At 51.4% G+C, this 24,240-nt stretch overlaps 1 protein-coding gene across 1 annotated transcript; it reads right to left on the bottom strand.

Annotated features, from left to right (window-relative positions):
* Positions 1-1,832: 1,832 nt before the first annotated feature.
* On the bottom strand, positions 1,833-18,498 carry Fads3 (fatty acid desaturase 3). The gene is made up of 12 exons (XM_051193922.1): positions 18,081-18,498; positions 8,116-8,226; positions 7,401-7,598; positions 6,352-6,453; positions 6,106-6,228; positions 5,790-5,850; positions 5,287-5,363; positions 4,739-4,836; positions 4,263-4,359; positions 4,049-4,128; positions 3,779-3,904; positions 1,833-2,192 (listed from the first exon to the last, which is right to left on the bottom strand). The coding sequence occupies exons 1-12, from the start codon at positions 18,303-18,305 to the stop codon at positions 2,141-2,143; spliced, it is 1,350 nt and encodes a 449-aa protein (XP_051049879.1). The 5' UTR covers positions 18,306-18,498; the 3' UTR covers positions 1,833-2,140.
* Positions 18,499-24,240: the final 5,742 nt, after the last annotated feature.

Below are 24,240 nucleotides of genomic sequence, written 5' to 3'. Positions count from 1 at the left end.
GGTAGACTAACAATCTTACTACTGAGTTATTGCCTCAGACCCTTAAAATACCATCTTGAGACAGGATTTCATTAAGTTGCCTTGACTGCCTTTGAACCTGTGATCCTCCTGCCTCAGCCTAATTAGCTTGGATTACAGGCATGTGTACAGGACACCTTTCTAGGGATATTACCTGAGGAGGAAAGTGAAGTCCAGAGAGAGCAAAGGGCTTGTCTCGGAGCACAAAGTTAGCCCAGGGGTATGGGGTTACGTGCATAAGGTTTATAAATACACCTCTGAGTCCAGCCTTTTGCTAAGGGCCTTCCTGGGACAACATTTTTATTGCTCACCACTTTGGAAGTGATACTTCGGCTTTGAGAGCTTGAATTTCTTCCCTGAGGTCAGGCAGCCGTAAGTCCTAGCAGACGCACGATTTAGCCCTCCACCCACCCCCATCCACCTAATCCCAGAGAAAGGGAGATGGAAACTAAATGGGAATGATCAAGGTAAGACCCAGCCGATGCTGGTGCCCCCGACCCTCTGCTTCCCTAGCTTTCTCCAGGAGGCTCCTTCTGGCACTTCCCTGGGCAGTGAGGTTGCCTACTGTGGGCCTGGAAGGTAATAGAAATGGAGGAAGGCCATCATGTGCTCTCCTGGCCCAGGGTGAGAGAATAAGGATACAACAAATCCAGTCTCTGTGTCGCCCTCTCTGAAAGCAGGCTGAGGTCTCGGGCCAGGCTCTGGACACCCACCAGTCACTGACAGTGAGCTGAGCTGGGCAGGGGAGGAACTCTGGGTTAGGAGGACATCCCAGAGGGGAAGAGGCCAGGAAACCAGGACTACTCATGGTCTCTGTGAACATTAGGGGCTTTGGGTCTTGAATAGTCAGGTTCCACAGAGCAGGACCAGGGAAATGTGTGGCCAAAACTATGTTTGTGTCCCACCCTTTCAGAGACAGCACAGTCTAGAGTAGTGGACGTGCTGGGCAAGAGTGGTGTGTGTCAATTCCCACGACTGCTGAGGTGGCCTCAGCTCCTTCCGCAGACCCCAGCTCGGTATTTCTGCCTGGGTTTGCTACTGCCTAAAGCTGTTGAAACTTGCTTAACAAAGAAGATCTGCAGCCCAGCTCGGAGCCACTGAGTGTCTGTGCTGGGGGCGCAGGGGCCCTCTGTGCCCTTTCTTCTCACCAAGCTTGGGTTTAAGTCAGTAGTGAAGTACTTGCCTCGCATGCCTTAAGGACTGAGTTTGGCTCTTTAGCACCAGGAGAGGTATGCCCTCCCAAACTGGGGTGCTTAGTGTAAATAGAAGGAAACATCCTTAGCACTTTGCAGGTAGAAAACCAAGATTAAGCAAACTCTCCCCACAGAACTGTCCAACAGCTGATAGGTACAGTCAACTGTCCCCATTATCCAGACAGAGATCCTGAGGCCAAGTGGGATCCCAGCCCCGCTGAAGAAGCAGCCCTAAGAGTCCAAGGACTTAGGAACAGAACGCCTGAGTCCCTGCCTATTCAGCACTGCAACTGTTGTGCCATGCCAAGACTCCCCACTACTGGATCCTCTAGGAGGCCGGTACCAACACATGGGCTCTCCCATCCCACAGCTCAGAGGCTCCTGCAGATGTGACCATCAGTTCCGGGCCCCTGAGTACATAACTCACCCCAGGGTGCTGCTGAGTGTAGGAACAGGAAGGGACCAAGCCCTGAGGTGGAGCCGAGCTGGAGCAGCTGTTGCCTCCATGACCCAGAGCACCCAGGGTGGAGGGAACTCCTTACATTCCGGACACTCTGCCGCCCCCTCTGGGAAGTCTGAAGTGGATTTGGCTCCGAAATCCATGAAAATTCAACACTTGGCTCCATGTGTCGGGTTGCTTTTTATACAAAAATAACAAGTTTTCCTCCAATTCTTGCTTTAGGAAAACATGCTATGCTCACCATGTAGCTTTAAAGTATGTTTCTTCCACCCCGGTCCTGTTGGACAGGTGCCACGGCCATAGGGCTCTGGAACAGAAAATGCTGAGAACTGAGGAAAGCCCACAGAACCAGGCAGGCAGACAGGCTGCCCCAGCAGGGGGTGAGGAGGGCTGTCGGCCTTGCCCAGTGTCTTGGTAACTGCTGGAGTCTGTACCCTTACCCCCTTCGCCACCTAAGAGGGTGCTGTCTTCATTGATGGAGGTATGCATCCAGCCAGATATCACCAGACTTCTTCAGGGACCTGAGAGTTGGGGAGAGGGTCCAAGGACTCAACTGGAAGGTATTAGCATCCCCCACCCCGTGTCCCATAAGGACTATTGAGTAAAGACACCCCTGTGAGTTCCCATCCCCCGAGACAGGCAGCTGTGCGGAGCCAGGTACTCATTAACCAGAGTGGAATCTGGACTTCAACAGGGAGGTGAGTGGCAGGTGGCCAAGTCCAGTTGTGAGCCTCAGTGGGCCTAGCCATCATTCACCTGGTTCTCCCTGCTGCCTCTCCCTTTTGGATTCTGCAACCCAAAGACATGGAACACAGAACCTGCCCCATCATGATCCCAAAGACAAGAACAGGGAAACAGTGTACAGATGTCTGTAGGTGTAGAATCCAACCTCCATTTCCCCACCTCCAAGGCTGCTCCTGAGGGCTGAGCCACCCCCCAATCCCCTAGCCCGCCTGAACAGATACCACTTGGCCTTCCCCTTTCTGCTCTCACTCTTGCTCAGAGTGCATGCCCACTTAGAGCATCTTTGCAAGATTTGAAAGTCAGGTGGCCTCTCCTCCACTTAGTGGCCCTCCCACAAATCAGCACATTCCTGCCTGAAGGCCTCTATCTGGAAAACTCTTTAACAGTGCCCTTCCCCATTGACCAGCTGTCTCCCTGCTTCTTGCCTCTGCTCACACGGCAGCTTCTCCACACTTTGCACCTGCTATGCAATAAACAATATTACACCCTCTGCCTGACCCTCCACATCCCTCTCCTGCCTCCACCCTAGGTTTTCATTCTCGTATGTCATTAAAATGGTTCTCAAGTCATGTTCTCGTTGTGTAACCACACACACACACACACATTCACACATACACTCACTGTGTGTGTTTGTGGTGTGAATGCATGTGAATGCATCTCCCATCTCTATCCCTCCCTCTCTCCCCGCCTCTGCCTCTTTCATCTCTCCCAGCCAGCGCTTCTGTCCCCAGAGGCCAGCCTCCTCCCTCCTCTCCCCCTTTCCCATCCCCTCCCCCAATTAAAAAAACTCTCCACTCAAGCTCTGTCAAATGACAGTGTGACTCCTTCCCACCATTTTTAAACACTGGTTGATGTCCGGTGTCTTCTTATTGATTTTCCATCTCATTTTCTGAGACATTGTCTCTTACTGAACCTGGAGCTTACTGGCTAATAAACCCTACAGGGATGCCCTGTTTCTGCCTCTCCAGTGCACATGACACCATTCCTGGCTTTTTTACATGGGTGCCAGGGATCTGACCTCAAGTCTCCATCCTTACCCAAAAGGCACTTTACCTACTGAGCCATCTCTCTAGCCCTACAAATGCTTGCTTTCTTACCCCAACTAGAACATTGGCTTCAGTTCCCAGGAGGCAAGAACTGCTCAGCCTGTCTGACTCACTGCCATATTTATAGAGCTCTGTGAGTTCTCCACACTGGGAGGAAAGGAGTGCACTGGCTGATCAGGAAAAGTCTAGAAAGCCAGTTCTTAGGAAGGGTTCCCTCTGAGGGCCAGGTGCTCCGAAGATGCTGACCCGCTCAGGAGTGCGCATGGAGCCTTGGAAGAGACTAGTACTGCAACTTGAGGGGCCCGGTGCAGCCTTACCCGATGATATCCACCAGGGCCGTGAGGAAGGGTTTCACCTCGTAGTGTAGGCCATGCTTGGTGCAGAACGCCTTGACCAGGGGGGCCACCCTGCGGTAGTTGTGCCGTGGCATCGTGGGAAAGAGGCTGGGAGGGGAGGCCAGATCTGAGTAGGGAGCTGCCAGAGGGAGCTCACCTACTCCTCATCTTCCAGGAATCCCACAGAGGTGAGTTCTGGGCCCAAGTTTTGGCCTCACCCTGTACCCAGAAAGCCTTACAGGCCACACTTACTGGTGTTCAATCTGGAAATTGAGGTGCCCACTGAACCAATCAATGAAGAGCGAAGGTTCCACATTGCAGGTGGCTGCCAGCTGTCGGGCAGAAGGGGTACAAGGAAGGAAGGCTGGCTCTGAACCTTGACCCCACCACCTGAGAACCTCAGCAAGGCCTGATCCCTCCCAGTCCCCAGCGGGCATACCCTCCCACCGGGCTCCCTAGTGCCTACCTGAGAGCTGGCCCAGTCCCGGTGCTTTTCGTGGCCAATCTCCTTGGGGATGTGGTTCATCTGCGTGATCCACACGAACCAGTGGCTCTCCAGGACCCTGTGAGGGAGGCTTTGATACTGCCCTATATCCAGCTCAGAGTGGAGGCTGGCATACATGCAGCTGAACCCAGTCTGTCCAGTGGAATCATCTAGTTGCTGCTGCCTTGACATTTAAAGAAACTTCATAGAGCAGTGTCCCCAGTGAGGCTGAGGGCCACCCACAAAGCCATGGCCAAGCTAGGCTGCTTTCCTCAGAGCGGCCAGCCCCAGGGTCTGGCTACTCTGCTAGTCTTTGATTATCCTAACGGCCACTGAAGAGGTGGCACTAGCACCCATCCCACAGAGGGACAACAGACTAAGCAGGGAGGGCTGTGGTCAGGGTCCCTCGCCACCTGTGTGAGACCTCCCCGTCCCCGTCACTTTGAATCTGGCCATACCTGACAGCAACAAAGAGAAGCAGTGTCCCAGTTGCACCATAGAAGGGAGCGTAGGACAAAAAGAAGCGGGAGTAGAAACTGGCAGCCCACAGCAAGTCCTACAAGGAGGACAGAGGCAGCGTTGAGGGAACTGGGAGGCAGGAGGAAGGGCTGGGGTCATTCGACTCTCCCTTCCATTTGCTTCAGGGCTCTGGGCAGGCCACTGCCCCTCCTTGGGCTTCTGCTTTCATGGCTGAGTGAAAGGACAGGGTCCCTGCCTTGTCACCAGTCAGGGCTGACCACGGTGGTGACTTGAAGGGTGCATTAGGGCAGTCCATGCCTGGGATACAGATGCCTGGCAGTCAGCCCAGCGGTTCTCCCCACGACGGGAGCGCCTTCACAGAAGAGAGCCACAGCGTACCCAGAGGTGCATACTCTCTTCTTGCACACACAGAGATCATGGCAATGCAAGCGCGCGCGCACACACTCACACTCAGGGAGGGATAGTGCCGTCCCCTGAAGCCCTCCCAGAAAGCTATATGCTTGTGGTCTTGAGCAGTGCCACTCACCGTCCACTGCATGCACACCAGCATGTATGCCAGATTCTCAACTTCGAAGTTCACCAAGGTGAGCAGCGGTGGCCCAACTGCAAGAAGGGAGCATAGGGGCATGCAATAACAGGGAGGGTACCCGGGTGAGGTAGGCAGATAAGAGCCGAGGCTGTTCCTCCAGGAACACCCATAGAACATAAATGCGTACCTGTCCGTTGACATGACCTCCCAGTTCCCACAGGGCCTGACTCACACTGGCTCTTGTCCCTGTCTCCCACCTCCCTTGTGCCTTGTATAGGTCAGGAGCCTGCCTTACATATTTCTGCCCTTGAGTCTACCTGTCCTTGTTTGCAGAGGCAATTACAAAACACTCTAGGACTCCAGGCAGCCCTGGCTCGAGGGCAGAGAGACTCTGGGGAGGGTGGGAAAGAGTGGGGACAGCCAGAGCAGAAGGTGGCTTGGAGCCCTCAGGAGGGCATCATAGGCCACATCCCCACCCCAAAGGGCCGGTAGATACTCACTGAGGAAGAAGTACAGATGCTGATGGTTGTAAGGCAGGTATCTGCGTTTCTTCTTGCCATACTGTGGAGACAGGCGTCGGCTGGGGAGAACAGCTCTCCAGGCCAAGATCAGGGGGCTGGCTGAGGCCAAGGTCAAAGGCAACTCTAGATTCTAGCCACTGGGCCACTCATCCCCAGGTGGCTAGGAGATGGGGGAAGGACTGGGCCTAGAGCTAGAATGCAGGCTAAGCTGGGGCGGGCAAGCATAGGGACTCAGTCCCTGCCAAGTCCCCTAAGCTGTGGGTCTGTCCTGAGTGTCCATGTCCCGTCCACCTACCTCCACAGATGACTCCCCCAGGAGGAACACAGGTGCCACAGTCACATCTGGGTCCTTGTGGAAGATGTTGGGCTTTGCATGGTGCTGGAAGTGGCGGAAGTTCCACCAATGGGCAGAGAAGCCCTGGGGGGAGAAGGGATCTCAGGGGTAGAGTCAGGCTGTGCCCCTACTTGGTACCCACACCTGAGCAGGCCCAGTATAGAGCCCCAATTCCATGCCTGCATGCCCACCCAGATTCACACTCACTTTCAACTGCCCCATCACGAACTGCTGGGCCACATGGTTCCACCTGGACTTAGTGAAGATGGAGGCATGGCCTAGATCATGTTGCAGACACCAACACTGGGCCTGGGGAGAGGGGTAGGTCAAGAGTGGAGGAGGAATCCAGTAGTGATGGAGGAGGCTACCTGGGCCCCCTCTGACACTAGGGGTCCACCCACAGCTGATGCTCCACCGAAACCAGCTGCCTCTTTCACTGGACCTATGCACCTGAGTTTGATGGTGTGCATGCATGCTAATGCCAGGGTTTAGAAAAATCATCTCTCTGAATACAGGCTTCAGAAAAAGACTTTCTGCTCTTCTCATAGCTTCCTGTTGCCTGCTTCCCTGCATCCCCCCAAGGCAAATGATAGAACCTAGAATTCTCTACCCTACCTGAGGCAGGCCATAGACACAAGGGCTCTTGCCCAAAGCCTGAACTCACTACCCTAATTCCCATTTTGCCTTGCTGCTGACCTCGAAGAAAGGCAACCTCATCTGATAAGAGCTCCTAAGAGGGAAGATGCCACAGAAAGAGGCCAAGAAGAATCTGAGGTAACAAGCCTTGCCAGTTTTCCACTGGCTCAGACCCTCTCGTTCTAAGATCTTTTGTGTCTAACCCATTCCTACAGGCTGTTCCTGCTTCGTAGAACTTACGTGTAAAAACACAAATGGACAGTTCACCCTGGTCTCTTGCTCTCTAATCTGAGGGCTCCTTGGTCACATAAGGCTATGATCAGATACATTTTCTAGGTTTTTCTCTTGCTAATCTGTCTTTTGTCACTGGAAGGCTAGCCATGACCTTCTTGTTAGGCAGAAAAGGATCACCCTTTCATTCGTCATCTGCACGATGACGAATCATCATGACGAATATCATGCATAGGGCTGTGATATTCTGGATCGGGCACGTCTTAAGGGCCTCTAGCCCTTAAGCACTTACTCATCCATCTACCCATTCTTTCATTCATAAAGAACTGTCCTGAGTTTCCACATAGGCTAGACCCCCCCCCATATCTGTTGTGTAGTCTTGGGGTTACCTGAGAGATGGCCAGGATGAGGGCGGCAAGGATGCTAGACACCCAGCCAGGGCCCAAGAGGTAGATGATAAGCCAGGCCAGCAACTCCATAGCCAGGATGTGGCCTAGCAGGAGCGCAAAAAAAGTGCGGTCGGCTTCAAATAGCTTCATGTCTTCAGCTGCCTGGCGCAAGGCTCGGAAGTCCTCAATCAGCTGGGTCTGTGGCAGGAGAGTGGTCCAGCAGATGAGGAAGCAGGGACTGCCAGAGTCCCCAGAAACTTCCCATTGCTTCTCAAGCCATCCTGTTCCCCATTGCTGGGTCCAGGGTTAGCAAAGGTGATGGACAGAGGAACAAGAACACGAGCCAGGGTGTGAGCTGGGGAACTAGCTAGTGGCTAAGTGTCTCCCTGACCCCAAAGGTGTGGGGTGGGTGATAAGCAGAGAAAACCAAAGCCAGTAGAGGGACCCTTTCAGACTCAAGAACACCCCCATTGTAGAACGTGGTTGGGACACCAGATCTGGGGCAGAAAGAGGCCCCATCTGGAGACCCACAGCAAGTTCCTAGCTAAGTCAGATCCAGAATCTTCACTTCTATAAGACATCACTATGGCTTTCACCTTTGATGTGGGCCCAAAGGTGACCCGCCCCAGTCCCCACTCTGCATCCCCCGGAGTCATGCAGAATAGTTGCTACTGGCAACAGGCAATGCCCCCAAGGCCTCCAGCTGTTCCCTCACATTCTGAGCCCCATCCTGGCTGGGCTCCTCTGGGGCTAGCTCTCCAATCAGCAGGGGCTTCAGGAACTTGCGCACAAAACGGAGATCCTGGTGGAAGGCATGGAAAGCATCCTGAAGGAGAACAGACAGTCCAGTGAATAGACAGCTCATGTAGCACCCAGGAAGAACACAGGAACAGGGCGGCAAGGCTGTTACGGAGCTGGAGAGATGGCACAGTGGCTAAGAGCACTGGCTGCTCTTGCAGAGGAGCTGGGTTAGATTCCCAGCATCCACGTGCTGGTTCACAACCATCCGTAACTCCACTTTCAGGGGATTCAATGTCCTCTTTTTATCTCTGTGACACTAAGCATGCATGAGTTACATGTACATACATGCAGGGTAAATACTCACACATAGAAAAATGGAATAAATCTAATTTTTAAAACAGAAAGGACTGTTGATGGACAGGCAGACAGAAAGTCAGCTAGATGCTGGGCAGTCACAGACAAAAGACCAGGAGGGTTAGCCTCACCTATCAGCCCTCCTTACTCCTCCCCCAGGCCCCAGGTACCCTGTCCAACACCCCTTGCTTGCTATGTCCCATCTGCTTCATCCAGTCTAGGGCCCTCTTCTCAGTGTGCCTGAAAGAACCTCATTGGATCCATTCCGAAAAGCTTTCTGTGTGCCGCAGTGTTTTTTACTGCATGCATGTGAAACAGGATTTGGCTCACCAATGTTAAATGTATCCAATTCTTACCAATGCAGCAGTGGGTAAAATGTGTGTGGGCCACTTGGGATGGGTCAATGGTGAGCCATACACACTGAGTTCTTGGGTTCATGCAAGGAAGGTATTTGAGCACTTGTTTGATTATTTTTTTTTTTTTCTTTTAGGAGACATGGTCTCATGTAGCCTCAAAGTTGCTAAATAGCCCAAGAGAGAATGACCTTGAACTGAACCTCTTGCCTCAACCTCCCTAGTGCTGAAACTACAAACATGTACCACCATGCCTACCCAGTTCACATGAGTGCTGAGAACTGAATCGAGTGGCTCCACACTTGACAGGCAAGCACTCTACCAACTGAGCTACATTCTCAGTAGATAGTATAATTTTCTTTAAGTACAGAAAAGCCTGACACTCCTGTGTCTTTCTATAATAATTGGGGCAGGGGTAAGGAGCAATACAGGAAAAAGACAGAAGAGGGAGATAAGACAGATGATAAGGAAAGGTGGCCAGGTTTCCTCATCTTTTTGGTCTGAGCCTTGCTCTTGCTCTTAACATCGTTGTTTGCTTATGATATCACATCTAGCCCATTTATTGGTCGCAGGTGGTCAACTGATTTTACTGTTGCAATTTCAAAAGTAGAGTGGGTGACTGGATGGCATTGTCCCCATGGCCTTGGGAAAGGAGGTTGAGGGCCACTTCCAAGATGCTAAAAGGAAACACCTTTGCAGAAGTCTGACAAAGAACAGGGGCCTCCTATTATCCAAGAGTCTACCAGCTTGTGTAGGTTGAAACAGAAATGACATTGTTAACTATATAGTCAGTCACCTCACTGTGTCACCAAGATAATAACCCTGATCATTGTACATTGTGCACAGGTGTTGAAATAGCCCACTGGCCCCAGGAACAGGGGCCTTATTAAATGTCTATCAAAAATAAAAGGCTGGGAAGATGGCTCAGTGGGAGGAGCACTTGCTGTAAAAGCACAATGACATGAGTTCAAATCCCTAGTAATCATGTAGAAATCTTGGCATAGCTACGTGAGTCTGTAACCCCAGCACTGGGGTAGGAAGTGGGGGAGGACATAGACAGGAGGTTTGCTGGAGCCTGCTAGCTGCCAGCGTGGACCTAGGTTCCCCGTGAGAGAATCTTGGGGGAATGGAGTAGAGTGATAGAGCAGGGTGTCCAGCATCCTCCTCTGGCCCCCACATGCATGTGAGCACTCATACCTTCACCCACATGCACACAGCACACACACACACACAAACAACAGAGATAGATAGATAGATAGATAGATAGAGAGAGAGAGAGAGAGATAAAAAATAATTTTAAAAGAAAACAAAACGAGGCTGAAAATAACAATAGTCCCTATACTCTCTGGCAGGGCATTTCTGAAGAGTCCTTGGAGGAAGGAAGACTATGTAGAGACCATACCTAGAGTCTTCTCTCGGAGTCACTGACACAAGACAGCTAGGGACTGGAGAGCTAGGAGAGTGTGGCTTCTAAAATAACCCAGGCTGGATGGTTCCCTGGGCCTCATCCAACAGCAGGGGTTATAAAAGCATAGCCCTCATTTCCTCTGGAGATGGAGGAGGGGCAGAGACACAGGAGAATGGGGTCCCACAGGAAGCTGCCTGGGCCCAGGCTCACTGGGGTTCAGTTCACCCCACTTCCATGTGACTTTGAGCCAGTACATTCTCTGCAAGGGCCTCTACTTCCTATTCAGGACCTTCTGACATGGGACTTTATTGTCTTTGTCTCTAAGACAGGGTCACACATAGCCCAGGATGGCCTTGAACTTACTATGTAGCTGAGGATGGTTTATGCTTCTGATATTTCTGACTCCATCTCTGAGTGCTGGGACTACAGGTGTGTATCACTACTTCTGGTTTGTGCATTACCAAGGATTGAACCCAAGGATTCTGTGGGTTCTAGGCAACATGCTTCCAACTAGCTACATCCCCAGCCTTATATTATTATATTTATTATCATCACCATCTGTAAAATACACTTAAGTTCACCACTCTTAGGAGTAATGTTCAGTGGCATCAAGGACCTTCATGCTGATGTGTGATCATCCATATCCAGACTCTCTCCTTCCTCTTCCCCAGATGAAAGGCTATACCCATTCAACTCCTCACTCTCCTTCCACAGCCCCAATACCACATCCTATGGATCTAGCCTTATTCCAGGAACCTCCCCTAAATGGTATCATATCGAATCTGTCCCTTTGTGATTAGCCTATTTCACATATCACAATATCATAAAGATTCATTCATGCTGTATCAAGTGTCAGAATTCCCTAAAGCTGATGGTGATTTGAAACCTCCCTACCTAAGCACAGAGCCTGGGGCATGGAAAGACAGACAGAGAGACAGTCAGACATTCTCCTACCTCCCTCTGTCCCTGCCCCCCCCCACAGCCACCTCAGCAAGCCACTACCTCAACAAGCAAGATTCAGATTCTTAGAAATGTGCCTAGGGTTACAGCCGACATGAATGCCAGATAGACACAGCCCTGTATAGGAGTGTACTGTACACACCTAGGTGAGCAGAACCAGGCCCACCCAAGGGTCTTCTAATCAGTTCAGTCCACTAAAGTGATAGGGAAGATGTGAGTCCCCTTGGGACCAGGTCAGAAATTTCCATGGTAGGTAGGTCAGGGCTCCAGCTGGTGGGAAGGGGACATGCAGACAGGCCTAGGCTCTTGGGACTGTGTGAGCAGTATGGAGTCTGTGTTATTAAGGAACATTCACAAGGTGGGTCCCTGGACTTGGAGCACCACCAAGGGACTTCCTGGAACTGTAGCTTGGGTCATATGGACTAGTCCTTTCTGGGATCAAGGACCGGGCCAAGGAGAAAGGAAGATTCAGAAAGGTTAAGGGGTATATGTACCACAATTTGTGATTTCACCCAACACACAGACATGCACACACACACACACACACACACACACACACACATGCACACACATGCACCACTTTAGAAGAGTCAAAAGTGAATGAAATTGGAAATCTTTCATTGAATCTCAGAGATGAGTGGGTAGAAACTGCTGGAATCAAAAGGCCTGCCACAGGGGCTAGAGAGATTGCTCAGTGGTTAGGAAAACTGGCTGATTTTGCAGTGAACCCAGGATCAGTTTCCAGCACCTACATGGTGGCTTGCTCAAGCACCAGAAACTCTAGTTCCAGGGAATCTGACACACTCTGATCTCTGTGAGCACCAGGCACATATGTGATGCACACATGTACATGGAAGCAAAACACTCATACACATTTTTTTTTTTAGTCTGGGAAAAAATTTTTTTTTAAAAAAAAGCATAGTAAGCCTAAGTTCCTGGTGACCCTTGCAGCCTCTGCTTACAGATATACCGAGTTTTGAAGCACAGATGATAAGTAGACAAGAGCCAGCCCTCCCCACCTCCCAGGGCAGGGTTGTAAACTGGTTTTCCCTCAAGACACCTGTCCCAGTGGAAGAATTTGTAGTGGCAGAGCTGGGGTTTGAACTTGAGTCTGTTCTCTCTAATGCCCACACACCCTCAGAATATGGAAACCTCAGAGGCAAGACCAGCAGAGCCCCTGCTCTGACCCTAGCCTCACTATGAGCTCCCCATAGCAGCTGCCTAGGGGCTGGGGAGGTGGCGTACAGTCTGGAGCCAGCCCTCCACCAGGGAGGGAACCTGTGATTTCATGTAGGAGCCCCAGACAGGCTTGGGCCCTCTTCCCTCTGCATTTTCTTCTCATAAGATGGGAAACATTAACACACAGCTCACCGACTGCTGGAACCACAGGCTTGGGGGGGGGGTAAAGCACTTAGAAGGGGCCTCATGGCTAACACTGCCCAGCTTTCTTCTTTGATGCATCTGCTGCTGACAGCCACGGGCTGCGGGTGTGAGTAGGGGAGTGAGAATGTGATGTTTGATCAAGACGTAGCTGAGTCTCAGACCTAAGAACAGGGAGGATGGGAGCTTGGGGAGACAACCTCCTCCTACCCCAGGCACTGGAGGGAGGGAAGAATTTCTGGTCTCTGGCCAAAGAATGGAGAATGTTCCAGACCAGCCAGGGAGGTGGAGGAGCAGAGAGGGCTGCTGGAGCTCCGTTGATCTGGGTCTGCACTTGCTGCTTGTTTATACCTTTGCTGGAGGTGGCCATGGGGTCTCCAGGGGCACCCCTGCCTCTCTTACCCTCCAATGGAGGCAGACAAGAGGGACTAAGGCTGCGTGCACTCAAGTGCCACCATCTCCCCAGCACTACAAGAGGCCCGGTGAGAAAACATTAACAGTAACCCCCCCATAGATGGAGAAACTGAGGCAAGGACAAGGAAGCAAGGACAATAGCTGTGTAACCAGTACATATGGCTCTGGTCCGTGCAGGAAAGCCCAGCTCAAGAGAAGCTGCCCCAGGCCCCTCAGCATCCCTGGTATCTTGGTGAAGGGTGGGGACACACATTTGATCCTCTGCTAGACAGGACCCTTGGCCTCAGGGATGTTGCTGTCTCAGCTAATAGCTGAAAATGACCCAGCCTTGTGGCACGTGGGCCTCTCTTTACCACTGAACTCTGACTTTACCACTGGGGCCGGGCTCTTTTTATCAGGGCAGTCAAGGGAAGCCTTCCCTCTCAGGAAGGAAGGGGGAAGGCTGCCTGACACACTGAGGTCACCACCATTCCCACTCCACCTCTACACACTGCATTCCTGCCAGTCACACGACCCTGACTCCTCCCCACAGGGAAGGGTGGGCACTGAGGCCTGCAGGAGAAGACACCTGTAAAGCCCACCAGAGTCAGGTGCAATGGCTTGCACCTATAATCTCGGTACTCAGGAGGAAGGTGGCAATTGATCTCTGTGCACTGGAGGCCAGCTTGGTGTATAATGAGTTCTAGCCCAGCTGGGGATACATAATGAGATCCTATCGTTAAACAAAACAAACAAAAGCTCACTCAGGCCCCACAAAATGACTACTCGCTGAAGTAGGACTTCCAAAGCAGCCAGTGTGGTTGGTGGGAACAGGGTGTGGGCATCAGTTCTGGGCGGTTGAGGCCATCCTGCCCTCACTAGGCCTCAGGGCTTCCTGGTCATAATCCTGTTCCCTCTCAGCTCCCATCCCAAACCCAGGGATGAAGGCTTTGTCATTTTAGGGTACTATGATATTGCTCATTTTCTGCTCCAATCTCTTTAGGAGTAAATACATTTTCACATCTAAAATCCTCAGAACAGAACCTAGTCCTTAACTGTTGGCTGAAACTACTATGACACAGCCTCTGACGGTGGCACTAGCCACTCCTACTTTTAGCTTCTCATTCCCAAGGGGCTTCAAAAAGGCAGATGCCAGCTGGCTCGAGCCTGCTGAACTTTGAATTCTTCTAGGGCTGACAGTGCTTCAGCCTAATGGGCACTGGGGACCAAGGGAAACTCCTCACCTTCCCCATAGCCACATCGGTTGAGTTCAGGGTTTCATTGCCCATAGTAACCAATCAGCCAGGTGCCCAACATCATTCCCACAGTGAATCCAAAAGGAAAGCACTCTTATCCCTGCCACACTGAAGGGGAAATAGAGTCACAGCCTGAGGATAGGTCAGCTCCTTCTCTAAAGGTAACACAGAGATAACTGGGGCATTTTGCGGGCAGGGGGTGAGGCAGGGTTCTGTTTTTGATACAGGATCTAATGTAGTCCAGGATGGCTTCAAACTCACAGTGTAAGTGAGAATGGTACCCAACTCCTCATAGTCCTGATTCTACCTCCCAAGTGCGGGGAATGCAGGACTGCACTACAATGCTGGACTCTATTTGTTTTGTCTCATTTAAAAAACAAAAAACAACTTTCACTGCTGGGTATTGAGGACAGGTCCTTGAGTATGTTCAACCAGCATTCTGCCCCTGAGCCATAACCTCATCTTACAGAGCTAATTCTAATGGCCCCTACTAGTATCCACATATCTCTGACAAGACACATTCACACATTGGAGCCCAATTACACGGTCACTTGTTCTGAATGCCTTTCCCAAAGAGAGGACAGGTCCCCATCTTGCTTTCCTTGCATCTTAAAGCCTTTTCCCTTTTAGAAGATGATTTTATTTTTAACTATGTATATGTGTGTGAACTTTGGGGGAGGAATGTGTATACATGAATGACAATGCACACAGAGACCAAAGATGTTGGCCCTCTGGCAGCTTGAGTTACGAGGGGTTGGGAGCCACCCAGGGTGGGTGCTGGGGCTGGGTGCAAAAGCAGCATATACTGTTCACCTCTGAGCATCTCTCAAGCCCCAAGTGTCCTTTTATTTGGAGACAAAGTCTCATGTGTTCCAAACTGGCTCAAACTTGCCTCATACCTGGGGGTGACCTTGAACTTCAAGTCCTCTGTCTCTGCCTCATGAGTGCTGAGGTTACAGGTGGATGCCATCACAGCAGAGTCTATGCAGTGGTAGAGATGTAACCTACAGCATCAGGTATACTAGGCAAGCAGCCTACTAACTAAGTTTCATCCTACCCTTCTGAGATTCTTTTAAACATATAGCAGACCCCATTTGTTTCCATTATCTGCTCTCCTCCTTCTTTATAACAAACCAAAGTCCTTCTAAGAACAAAAACATCTAGCGAGCCTGGCATGTCTGCCTTTTGACTTCCCCCTCCTGTGACCGCTGTCTATTGTGGCCATGCTGTATTCCTTAGGTATGGGTGGTATCGTCCCACCTCTGAGTCTTTGCTAAAGCTGATCCATCTGCTGGACATTCCTTCCCTGCAAATGTTTTGTTCACAGCTGCATCTGCAGATATTGGGGGAGGGGGCATAGGAAATACTCATGGGTGGACTTAGGGGACCCCATCATGGGGAAACCAAGGTGGGGAAAGGCGTGGCTGCGCATTCAAATCCCACACCTGCCACTGTTTCAAGTCACTTTGTTTCTCTGCATCTGTTTTCTCATCTTAGTGGGGGTATACTAGGAATTAAGAAATGGTATCAAGGGGCTGGAGAGATGGCTCAGCCCTTGAGAGCACTGACTGCTCTTCCAAAGGACCCTGGTTCAGTTCCCAGCACCCACATGGCAGCCCACAGCTATCTATTGCTCCTGTTCCTGGGGGACCAATATTCATGGCAAAACACCAATGCACATAAAATATAAATAAACAAATAAATACTTAAAAGAAATAGTATCAATAACAGCATTGAATTTAGAGCCTAGCATAAAGTAGGTGCTTGGCATGTGACCCTCATATATTTATGACCAGCAGAGGCTGTACCTCTCTGGCTGGCTCTTCTCACCCTGTCTTCTCGTCTATGACTCTTAGACAAACCTGGCCCTGGGCCCAGAGTGCTCTCCCCAGGGCACCAGGCTCTGTATCCCAGGATGGTCACAAACTGACTTCATGGCACAAGAACTCTGGGAATTTCCTGGCAGGAAGGGTTCTGTTGCCTGGACATGAGAACAGCTGATGGCTGTCTGGGCAGATGCAAGTGGGCAGTAGCCTCCCACCCCCAACCTGAGCTCCAGGGTCTAGGATGGGACAACTGGCATCTAGATTTGATCACATAGGGCACTGGACCAGTCCAACCCCTGATATGCCCTGTGGGTTCATCATAGACAAAGACTGCTGAACCCAGGCCCCTCCCAACCCTTTGACTTGAGCACACCAGGTATTTTTGGCAACTCTGCCCCAGTGTCTAGGGCTTATAGCAATCTCTTCTTACAGACGGGGTTAGAGACAGACAAGGTTACCTAGCAAAGGCTTGGTAATGCTGTGATGGTCCCACCGCACTCTCCAGCGTGTAAACATATTCTAAAGAGCAGTTACTGAACATACAACTGTGACATAGCAGTACGGTTGTGAAGGTATAGTCTTGACTTTGGCCGCTTACCATTCGGCTCAGCTCTCCCCACTTGACCAATGAGGAAACTGAGGTTCAGAGGAATTACCTCTCAGAGCCTTCAATGGCAGAGCCAGAACTCTGCCACAAGATGCTGACAGATGTTTTCCTAACAGACCTTACTGACTCTGAATCAAAATGGTGGCTATAGCAATATCCTTAGATGGACGTCTCAGGGCACTGAGCTAAATATAAAGTTAGGAATCCCATATAGGAGGGCCCCCTGTATAGACCTGGCCGTGAGTAGGAAAAAGCAATCAATGCATGCTCTCTGCTGTCCTCTCCTGCCCAGCATTCTGTCCTATGCTATAACATGATCCTTACAGGGTTGGCAGGGCTCAGTGGGAGAGGCCATGGCACCTCATACCCACCATGCCCTGGTAGAAAGGTAGGTATACACACACACACACACACACACACACACACACACACACACAGTGGCCCAAGGTGGATGACTTTCAGGAACCTTCTCATTCTTATGCCTCTCAGTTGCTTGGAGTGAATGGGAAGGAGAGGGACAGTGGCAGTCCTGGGACAGGGCAGAATCTCCTCTGCTGCCACCAAGTTTTTCCATTCGGACTCCATTGCCTCCAGTCTTGGAGATCTTCCTGGTACCCATTCTGACTAACCTACAGTTCTGGAAAGTCGAAGGCAGAGCATCGTGGCCTCAACCTTTGTCCATGTAGGGTGACTGAGGCTGGAAGGGTCTGGAAAATTGTTTCGCCACTGGGCTCTAGCCAGATAGTCCTTCAGGCCAGCCACATCCCTCCTTGTCTAGACGTGGACTGAGAATGGGAAGCCAGAGTCCCCAGGGGCCAGCCTGTGCCTGGGGTGACTGTGCTTCCCGTGGAGGCCACCCAGCCTAGCAAAGTCTTCCCACGTGCAGCTGCCAGCCCAGTAGAGGTGAGTCACTGGCCCTCAGAACAGTCTACACAAGTGCTGGATAAGCCACAGACCTCCAGGCCCTGCCCAAGCTCTGCTGCCCAGCCCCCAGTCTCTGATGGCATATCCCTGTCGCTAGGAACCCAGCCCTGTCCCTCCCACTTGGAAGCACCAGGTACTAGTCTGAGAGACTCACAGCAGAGATGAAACCCTCGGTACAACAGTGAGGGTCCTTACCCAGGGTGGAATCTGCCCCTCACGGCACACCCACTTCACTGGGCCCATTTCTCCCGGAGAGACCTATTGCACAAACTGACCAACAGCCGGTGCTCCATGAAAGAAAGACTTCCTCAGCCCTGGCTCCATCTCAACTCTGGAGCCAGGGCATGGGGTCAGAGGTCAGAAAGAGCAGAAAGGATGCTAAGGTCCGCAGGTGGAATGAGACTAGGAGCCTACGACCCACGTCTCCGTCCCTACCGTTAGCGCCAGGCTCCACCCCGCTGGCAGTGGGCTAGCTTACCGTGGCGTCCTCTGCGCCGTGGTGGCCGATGAGGCGGCTGCCCCCTGGGTGCCGCTGTGCCCAGCGGCTTATGTCGTAGACACGGCGCTCGATGACCAGCCACTTGTCGCCTGGTAGGTCGTGCTGGCGGATCTGCTCCCAGCGGAAGATGGGCAGGGGCGCCCCCAGCGGTACGGGCCCCTCCCGCGGCCCGGGCCCCCCGCGGGGCTCCCCGACGCCACCCATGGCCGCTGTGCACAAGTCCTCCGGACCCCGGAATGCGGCCAAGGTCTGACAGAGACACCGTGGAAGGCGAGGTTGCGATTGGGGGTCTTCCTCCGCCGCTGCCCGCCCTGCCGGCCCCGCCCTGCCGCTGCGGCCGCCGTATGAGCGTGCGCCTGCCCGGCTCTCCGCGCAGGGAACTTTTCCCTCCCTTATAACCGAGCTGACAGCGCTCGCCTCGCCCGCCCCTCGTCCCGGCCCCCACGCTGGCCAGTCCCGCGCCCTCTCCAATCCCGGCGCGGCTCCTCCACCTCCATTGGCTGCCCGGGGAGGGCGGTGTCGCGAAGGGGCTCGCCCCACCCGCGAAGGCCTAGGGGCCCACCACGCCCGGCCCTGCCCCCGGGGCACTGTCCCGCCCCCAGTTCCTCGGACTCGCAGCTTGGCCGAGAAGGGGGGTGGGAGGAATGGGGACCAGACGCGCACGGGAGATGGCAGGCCGCTGCGCCCCTCAGGGGCCCAAGAAGAGCCCCGGTCTGAGCCCCACGGGGCTGGGAAGTGTCGTTAGGGATTTAGCCACGCATCCTGGGTAGCTTTAGGGGAGGACACTATCTCGGGGATGGCTGTCAACAGCCTCCAAACAATGGACCTCCACCCCCAACAAACCCTCAACATCCACATGAGAAGGCCATTTAGAGCCATCTACCGGGGCATAACCTCTTCTCTCCTTTGGCTGCAAGCAGGGTTGGGGATGCCCACGGTGATCAGAGGAGGAAGGGAACAGACCACACTGGTGTCTGCAGTGCTGCACCAGGAAAGAATGGACCAGCCTGCTTGCTTGTTACCGCCTCCCATCCCACTCCACCCCACCCCACCCCCTTCCGGTGGGATTTGTGACTTATTGAAATCCTCTAGAGAGTGTAGTTAAAGTCCCAAATTGAAAGATGTTACTTTGAGTTAGGCATTCACACCAACAGGAGCCACAATTGGCAAACGAAGTTCTATCAGAACTTCCCAGAAGGCTAGTTAAAACAGAATCTCTCACTCCACCCTAGCGTGACGTGATGTGACTCGGGTAAGAAAGGTGAGGCAGGCCTGCTGGTTGGAGAAAATCTTTCCAGAACCTTAAAGTGTATTTCTCTAATATGCTAACATTTCCTCTTGGCCTGTCTAAGAATTTGTAGGAGACCTAGCCTTTAAGGATACCAAGATCAACCTGGACTCCTGTCCTACATAAAATATTTGCATGTAACCTTCACACATCCTGACACACACTTTAAATCATCTCTGAATTCCTTATAATGACTAATGGGATGTAAATGCTCTATAAATAATTGTTCACTGCATTGTTTAGGGAACAATGGCAAGAATAAAAGGCTGAAAGCATTCAGCCCAGATGCAACCATTACAAGCCTGAATGCAAGGGCAGGAGGAGAAGCAGAGGTAAGTGGTACTCTAAAGAATGTTGGGGCGATAGTCAGGGCCTGTGAAACCAGGGGAGGGGACAGCAGGGTCAGCAGCCCACATACACACTGCTTCCTTCACATGGAGAGAGAGGAGTGTGACACATCCCAGACTTGAATTTTGGGAATTTCCTGAGCATGTCCAATCTACGACTCTTGTGTCTTAGGCTGCAGAACTCACAAGACGGAAGACCCATGCATGGTATTTGTGTCACGGGCAGACCAGAGCTTGAAGAAGGGGGCTTCTTGGTTCTCCCTAGCTCAAGGAACTCTGGCTTTGCTTAGCCAGGTCAACCAGAGACCCATGATGTTGGCACAGACAGGAGTTTTTCAATCCCTTTCTACTGGGCCCTTCAGAATCTTGGAACCCCATTTCTGCACACCTGCAGGGTAGAGCAGCCCAGGCCCAAGAGGAGAGCAAGTACTGCTGCCCCCACATGGTCACCCTGAGCACTGGGATGAAGAGAGCCTGTTCTTCCCAAGGAATACACCTCTTGCATCCAAACCTGGTGGCCCACAGGGTACAATCCTCTCCTTTCTCAGCATTATTATGATGTGGCTGGCTCAAGAGCCATCCAAGGGCTTCTTCCTTGGGGATGTGGCCTGGACTCAGGTATGAGAGGCAGTTAGGGATCAAGTAAGTTAAATCAATGCCCCAGCCATACCAGGAGAGTCAGCAAAGTGAAGGCTGGACAGACTGGTTAGATAAACCAAGAGAAGGCCTGAACCATGCTACTGTCTCTGGCCACTTCAGTCCAGCATGGAATATATAGGTGGAATGGGGCCCTCTTTCACCTGTATCTAGCTGTGTGTTCCCATAAAGCCTAAACTATGAGTGACCTCTACTCACCTCCCACACAAACAGCTTCCACTTTGGTTTTCTGCAGGCCTTGGGGTCATTCCTAGGCCACTCTGTCTCTCTGATCTCTGATGCTGGAGAACTTTCAACTTGCAGGGAGTCAGGGGCTGAGGGAACTTCAGGCCCCATTGTCCCCAAATCCCCAAATCCAGGCAGCTGAGGCCTCTCAGACCACTTAGAAAGGGAGAGGCATCACTCGACATTCCTGAGCTGCCATTGGACCACTGCCAGGGCGTGTGGGTGGGGGGGGAGGGGAGCCAGCCAACTGGAGTATTTTATTTTTTGAGGGGGGTAACTTGAGGTTTGAGGAGAGTCCTCTTGGATACCTTGAATGAAGACCCTTGCCTCTGTCCCAGCTGGATCCTTTACTGTTGGGAGCTTCCACCCAGGCCTCTTATTGGATGCCTTGAAATTGCCACCCCCTACAGAGCTACCAGCTACTGTCCTGGAGCCAAGGGATGTTTGTGCAATGCCAGGGAGACTCAGCAAGCAGGATAGGCAAGCAGTGGCTTTAAGAAAAAACTCCAAAGCCACCAAGAAAGAGCAGTCCCAGAGCTCAGGCAAAAGAATCAGAGCTCTGGGATTTGGCTTGAGTTACTGATCACATCATGAGCTTGGTTATTAGTTCAGGGTACAACTCTTCTGAGAAAGGAGGAGCGGGGGCCATGGGCACCACAGAATTATGTAAAGGCTGTTTGGAACCATTTAGGCCAGGAACCACAAGCCTATCAGCTAGTATGGTGGAACATGGCTCCTTAGAACACCCCTTGGTAAGAACAGGATGCACAGAAATGGGCAGCAAAAGTGAAAAGACCCCAGATCACTATTAGGGGTGCAGATCAAAGCCCAGGGAGCAAACACCTGGGGCATTGTTGCTAGAACTTTAAAATGGTGTGGCCACCATGGAAAAGAATGGAGGGGGGCCTCAAAAAAAAAAAAAAAAACCAACAACAAAACAAAAAAACAAAAAACTACCATATGAATCAACAAACTTACTTCTGGTTGATTATTCAAAAGGGTTCTAAGCAGGGTCTCCAAGACATAGTTGCATATACATCAGCAGGTACCAGCAGCCTATGTCTATCACCAATGAATGGACAGACACAGCAGGGTGCTATGCACACAACAGAACACTGCTGAGCCTTAAGGAAATCCTGCCATCTTACAATGTAGATGGATATTGAGAGCATTACATGAAACAAGCCAGTCACAAGATGATTAATAAGCTATAATTCCATTTATGTCAAGTCTCTAAAGGAGACAGACTCACAGAGGCAGAGGGTGAAATGCTGGTCTCTACAGTCTAGGGGCAGAGGATATAGGGAATTGTCTGATGGGCATAGCATTTGTTTGGCAAGATGCAAAGGGTTGGTTTCAAGGCAGTGTGAATATACCTAACACAACTATAATTCTACACTTAAAAATGGGTAAGATTACATGTTTTAAAACAGTAAGTGTGGCTGAGATTGTTCAGTGGATTAAGCACTTGCTGTGCAAGCCCGATGACCTGAGTCCAGAGCTGTAACTTGTATAAAGTTTGATCCCTGTGTTTGTAATGGGAAGGTGGGAGGCAGAAATGGGAGAATCCCCTGAAGCTAGCCTGGCCTATGCAGCAATGGACGATAAAAGACTGCCTCAAACAGATGGGAGGATGAGGACCAACACAACACATGTCTTGTGACATGGGGACCATGTCCATGTGCACTCACATATACATACACACACACACACACACACACACACACACACACACACACCCTACAAACACCAAATGAATGCATTCATGGATGGAGATTGTGGAGAAAAATCATAATCCCAACTCATAAATGAGAAAAGCAACTTGCTCCAAGGTCACAGCCCTGGTAGGGTTCAAATCAGGGCAGGTTTGGCAGATGGCAAAGTGAGATATCTCAGCCCCAGGTAAACGTGCTTAGTCAGGTTCAATGCCTTCATGCCTAGAGGCCAGACTCAGGGCTAGCGAAGGAGGGCTCAAATGCTTCCTGTGTGTCAAGCATTCATAGAAGCCCAAAATGGTTATTCAAAAAATTTAAGAACAACTCTGTAGCTGATGGCAATCAACTCCAAGAGTCAGCCCACGCTACTTCACAGATCCGGCAACACAGTCAACTCTAACAGGTTATAGTACAGGAAACAAACATAGGTTCAAATGCCGGCCGTCTCAATCTGTTTCTTTTCTTTTGTAGTGTGTGGTGCTGAGGGTCAAACCCCAGACCTTGAGACATCTACCACTGATCTATACCCCTAGCCCTCTGCATCAATTAAAGAAGCAAAGAACCTAAGTATACTTGGAGTGTTAGGTATATAAAACAAAGCACTAAGAGGTGGGTAATACTGTGGGTCCCAGAGACTTAGGATCTTTGTGTTTTTGGTTTTTTTTTCTGGAACAGGGGACTGAACCCAAGGCCTATGCTTGCAACGCAAGCCTCTACCCTGAGCTAAATAAACCCCACCCTCAGGACCTCTTTTATGTTCTCCAGTGCCTCTGTCCATTTACATGAAGGAGAACAGCATGTTTTTACGTTGCTAAGAGGCTGAAATAATGGGTTCGGAGAGGGCTGGGAGCTATGACTAGTGTTAAGGTATTAATTGCTGTTACCAAGGTGTGGCTGTGTGGATGGCCCCACCTGTGGTCTGATCATGGCTTTGTAGAGCAAGGCATATAAGTCAGCGGAGAAAGGTCCTCCACAGGCTTCTGAAGTGCCTCTTTGGTCTTGCATATGGCTGAGCCAAGAACACAGAAGTTAGGGACTAAGTCCAGGGCTCAGGTTTTCATCCTCCCATGTCCTCAGGTGAACAAGGGTTGACATAGAGATGCCATGGGGAATCCCATCCAGTACACCAAGTCCTTCCCTGGCATTCTCCTTTGTCTTTACTTTTCTCCATCCAGAGACCTGGATGTGTTGCTGGTATGTTTACTATTGCCAACGTCCAGCGCAGAGACCACCCCTGTATTGGCTAAATGGATGAGTAGATGTGACAGGGGTGTCTGGTCAGTGACCAGGTGTCTATGGGGACTGGGAAGATAGAATTGGAGCCATCATGGAGCAGGGAAGAGACGTGAGAACACGGGCCACAATGGAGACAGTAGCGTCCTGGGAACAGGCTACCGGCCAGAGAACATGTGAAGGCAGAGGACCTTGACAGAGATCTGGCCAGCCCCCAGCTGATCTACCATCTGAGTTGCACCTGGGCCCCAGGCCAACAGAGAAGTGCCCATGGGCTACTGACAACCTCTGACCTAACACAGAATCTGCTGCACCCTTTCAAGAAAGCATAGAGGCCTACAGGTGGCGCAGAGGCAGGGGCCCCAGGACATCTCCCGGTCCTACTCTGAGGTGTCTGAGGACCCAGGTACCCCCACCTCTTTCCACCTGTGATTGCCATGCCTTGCTAAGAAGGCACCTAAGACTGGGGCTAGACAGTTCTGTACTTCCCATCTGTCCTATGGCAGGTAGCACCATCTTACACTGTCCTGCCAAGCCCCAGGAAGCCTAGATGCTTCGACTCCAGACTTCTAATAGGCTGGGGATCATCTCTGAGGGCTGGGGGATTCACAAGTCAGAACCGAATACACAGAGTGGCAAAACCCATTCCTACACCCCATAGCACCATGAAATAG

The sequence above is a fragment of the Phodopus roborovskii genome, unplaced genomic scaffold, assembly GCF_943737965.1.
Source record: "Phodopus roborovskii unplaced genomic scaffold, PHOROB, whole genome shotgun sequence".
NCBI classification, from domain to species: domain Eukaryota; kingdom Metazoa; phylum Chordata; class Mammalia; order Rodentia; family Cricetidae; genus Phodopus; species Phodopus roborovskii.
The sequence above is the reverse complement of the archived record's forward strand: the minus strand, read 5'-3'. Positions and strand labels throughout refer to the sequence as shown.

Bases quoted from the DNA above. Each gene is read 5' to 3' on its own strand.
- Fads3 (XM_051193922.1), bottom strand. From the start codon at position 18,305: ATGGGTGGCGTCGGGGAGCCCCGCGGGGGGCCCGGGCCGCGGGAGGGG. The intron at 8,227-18,080 runs GTAAGCTAGCCC...GTTCTCCTTCAG, and splicing joins ACGGCGCAGAGGACGCCACG to GATGCTTTCCATGCCTTCCA. The intron at 6,229-6,351 runs GTGAGTGTGAAT...TTCTCCCCCCAG, and splicing joins TCGTGATGGGGCAGTTGAAA to GGCTTCTCTGCCCATTGGTG.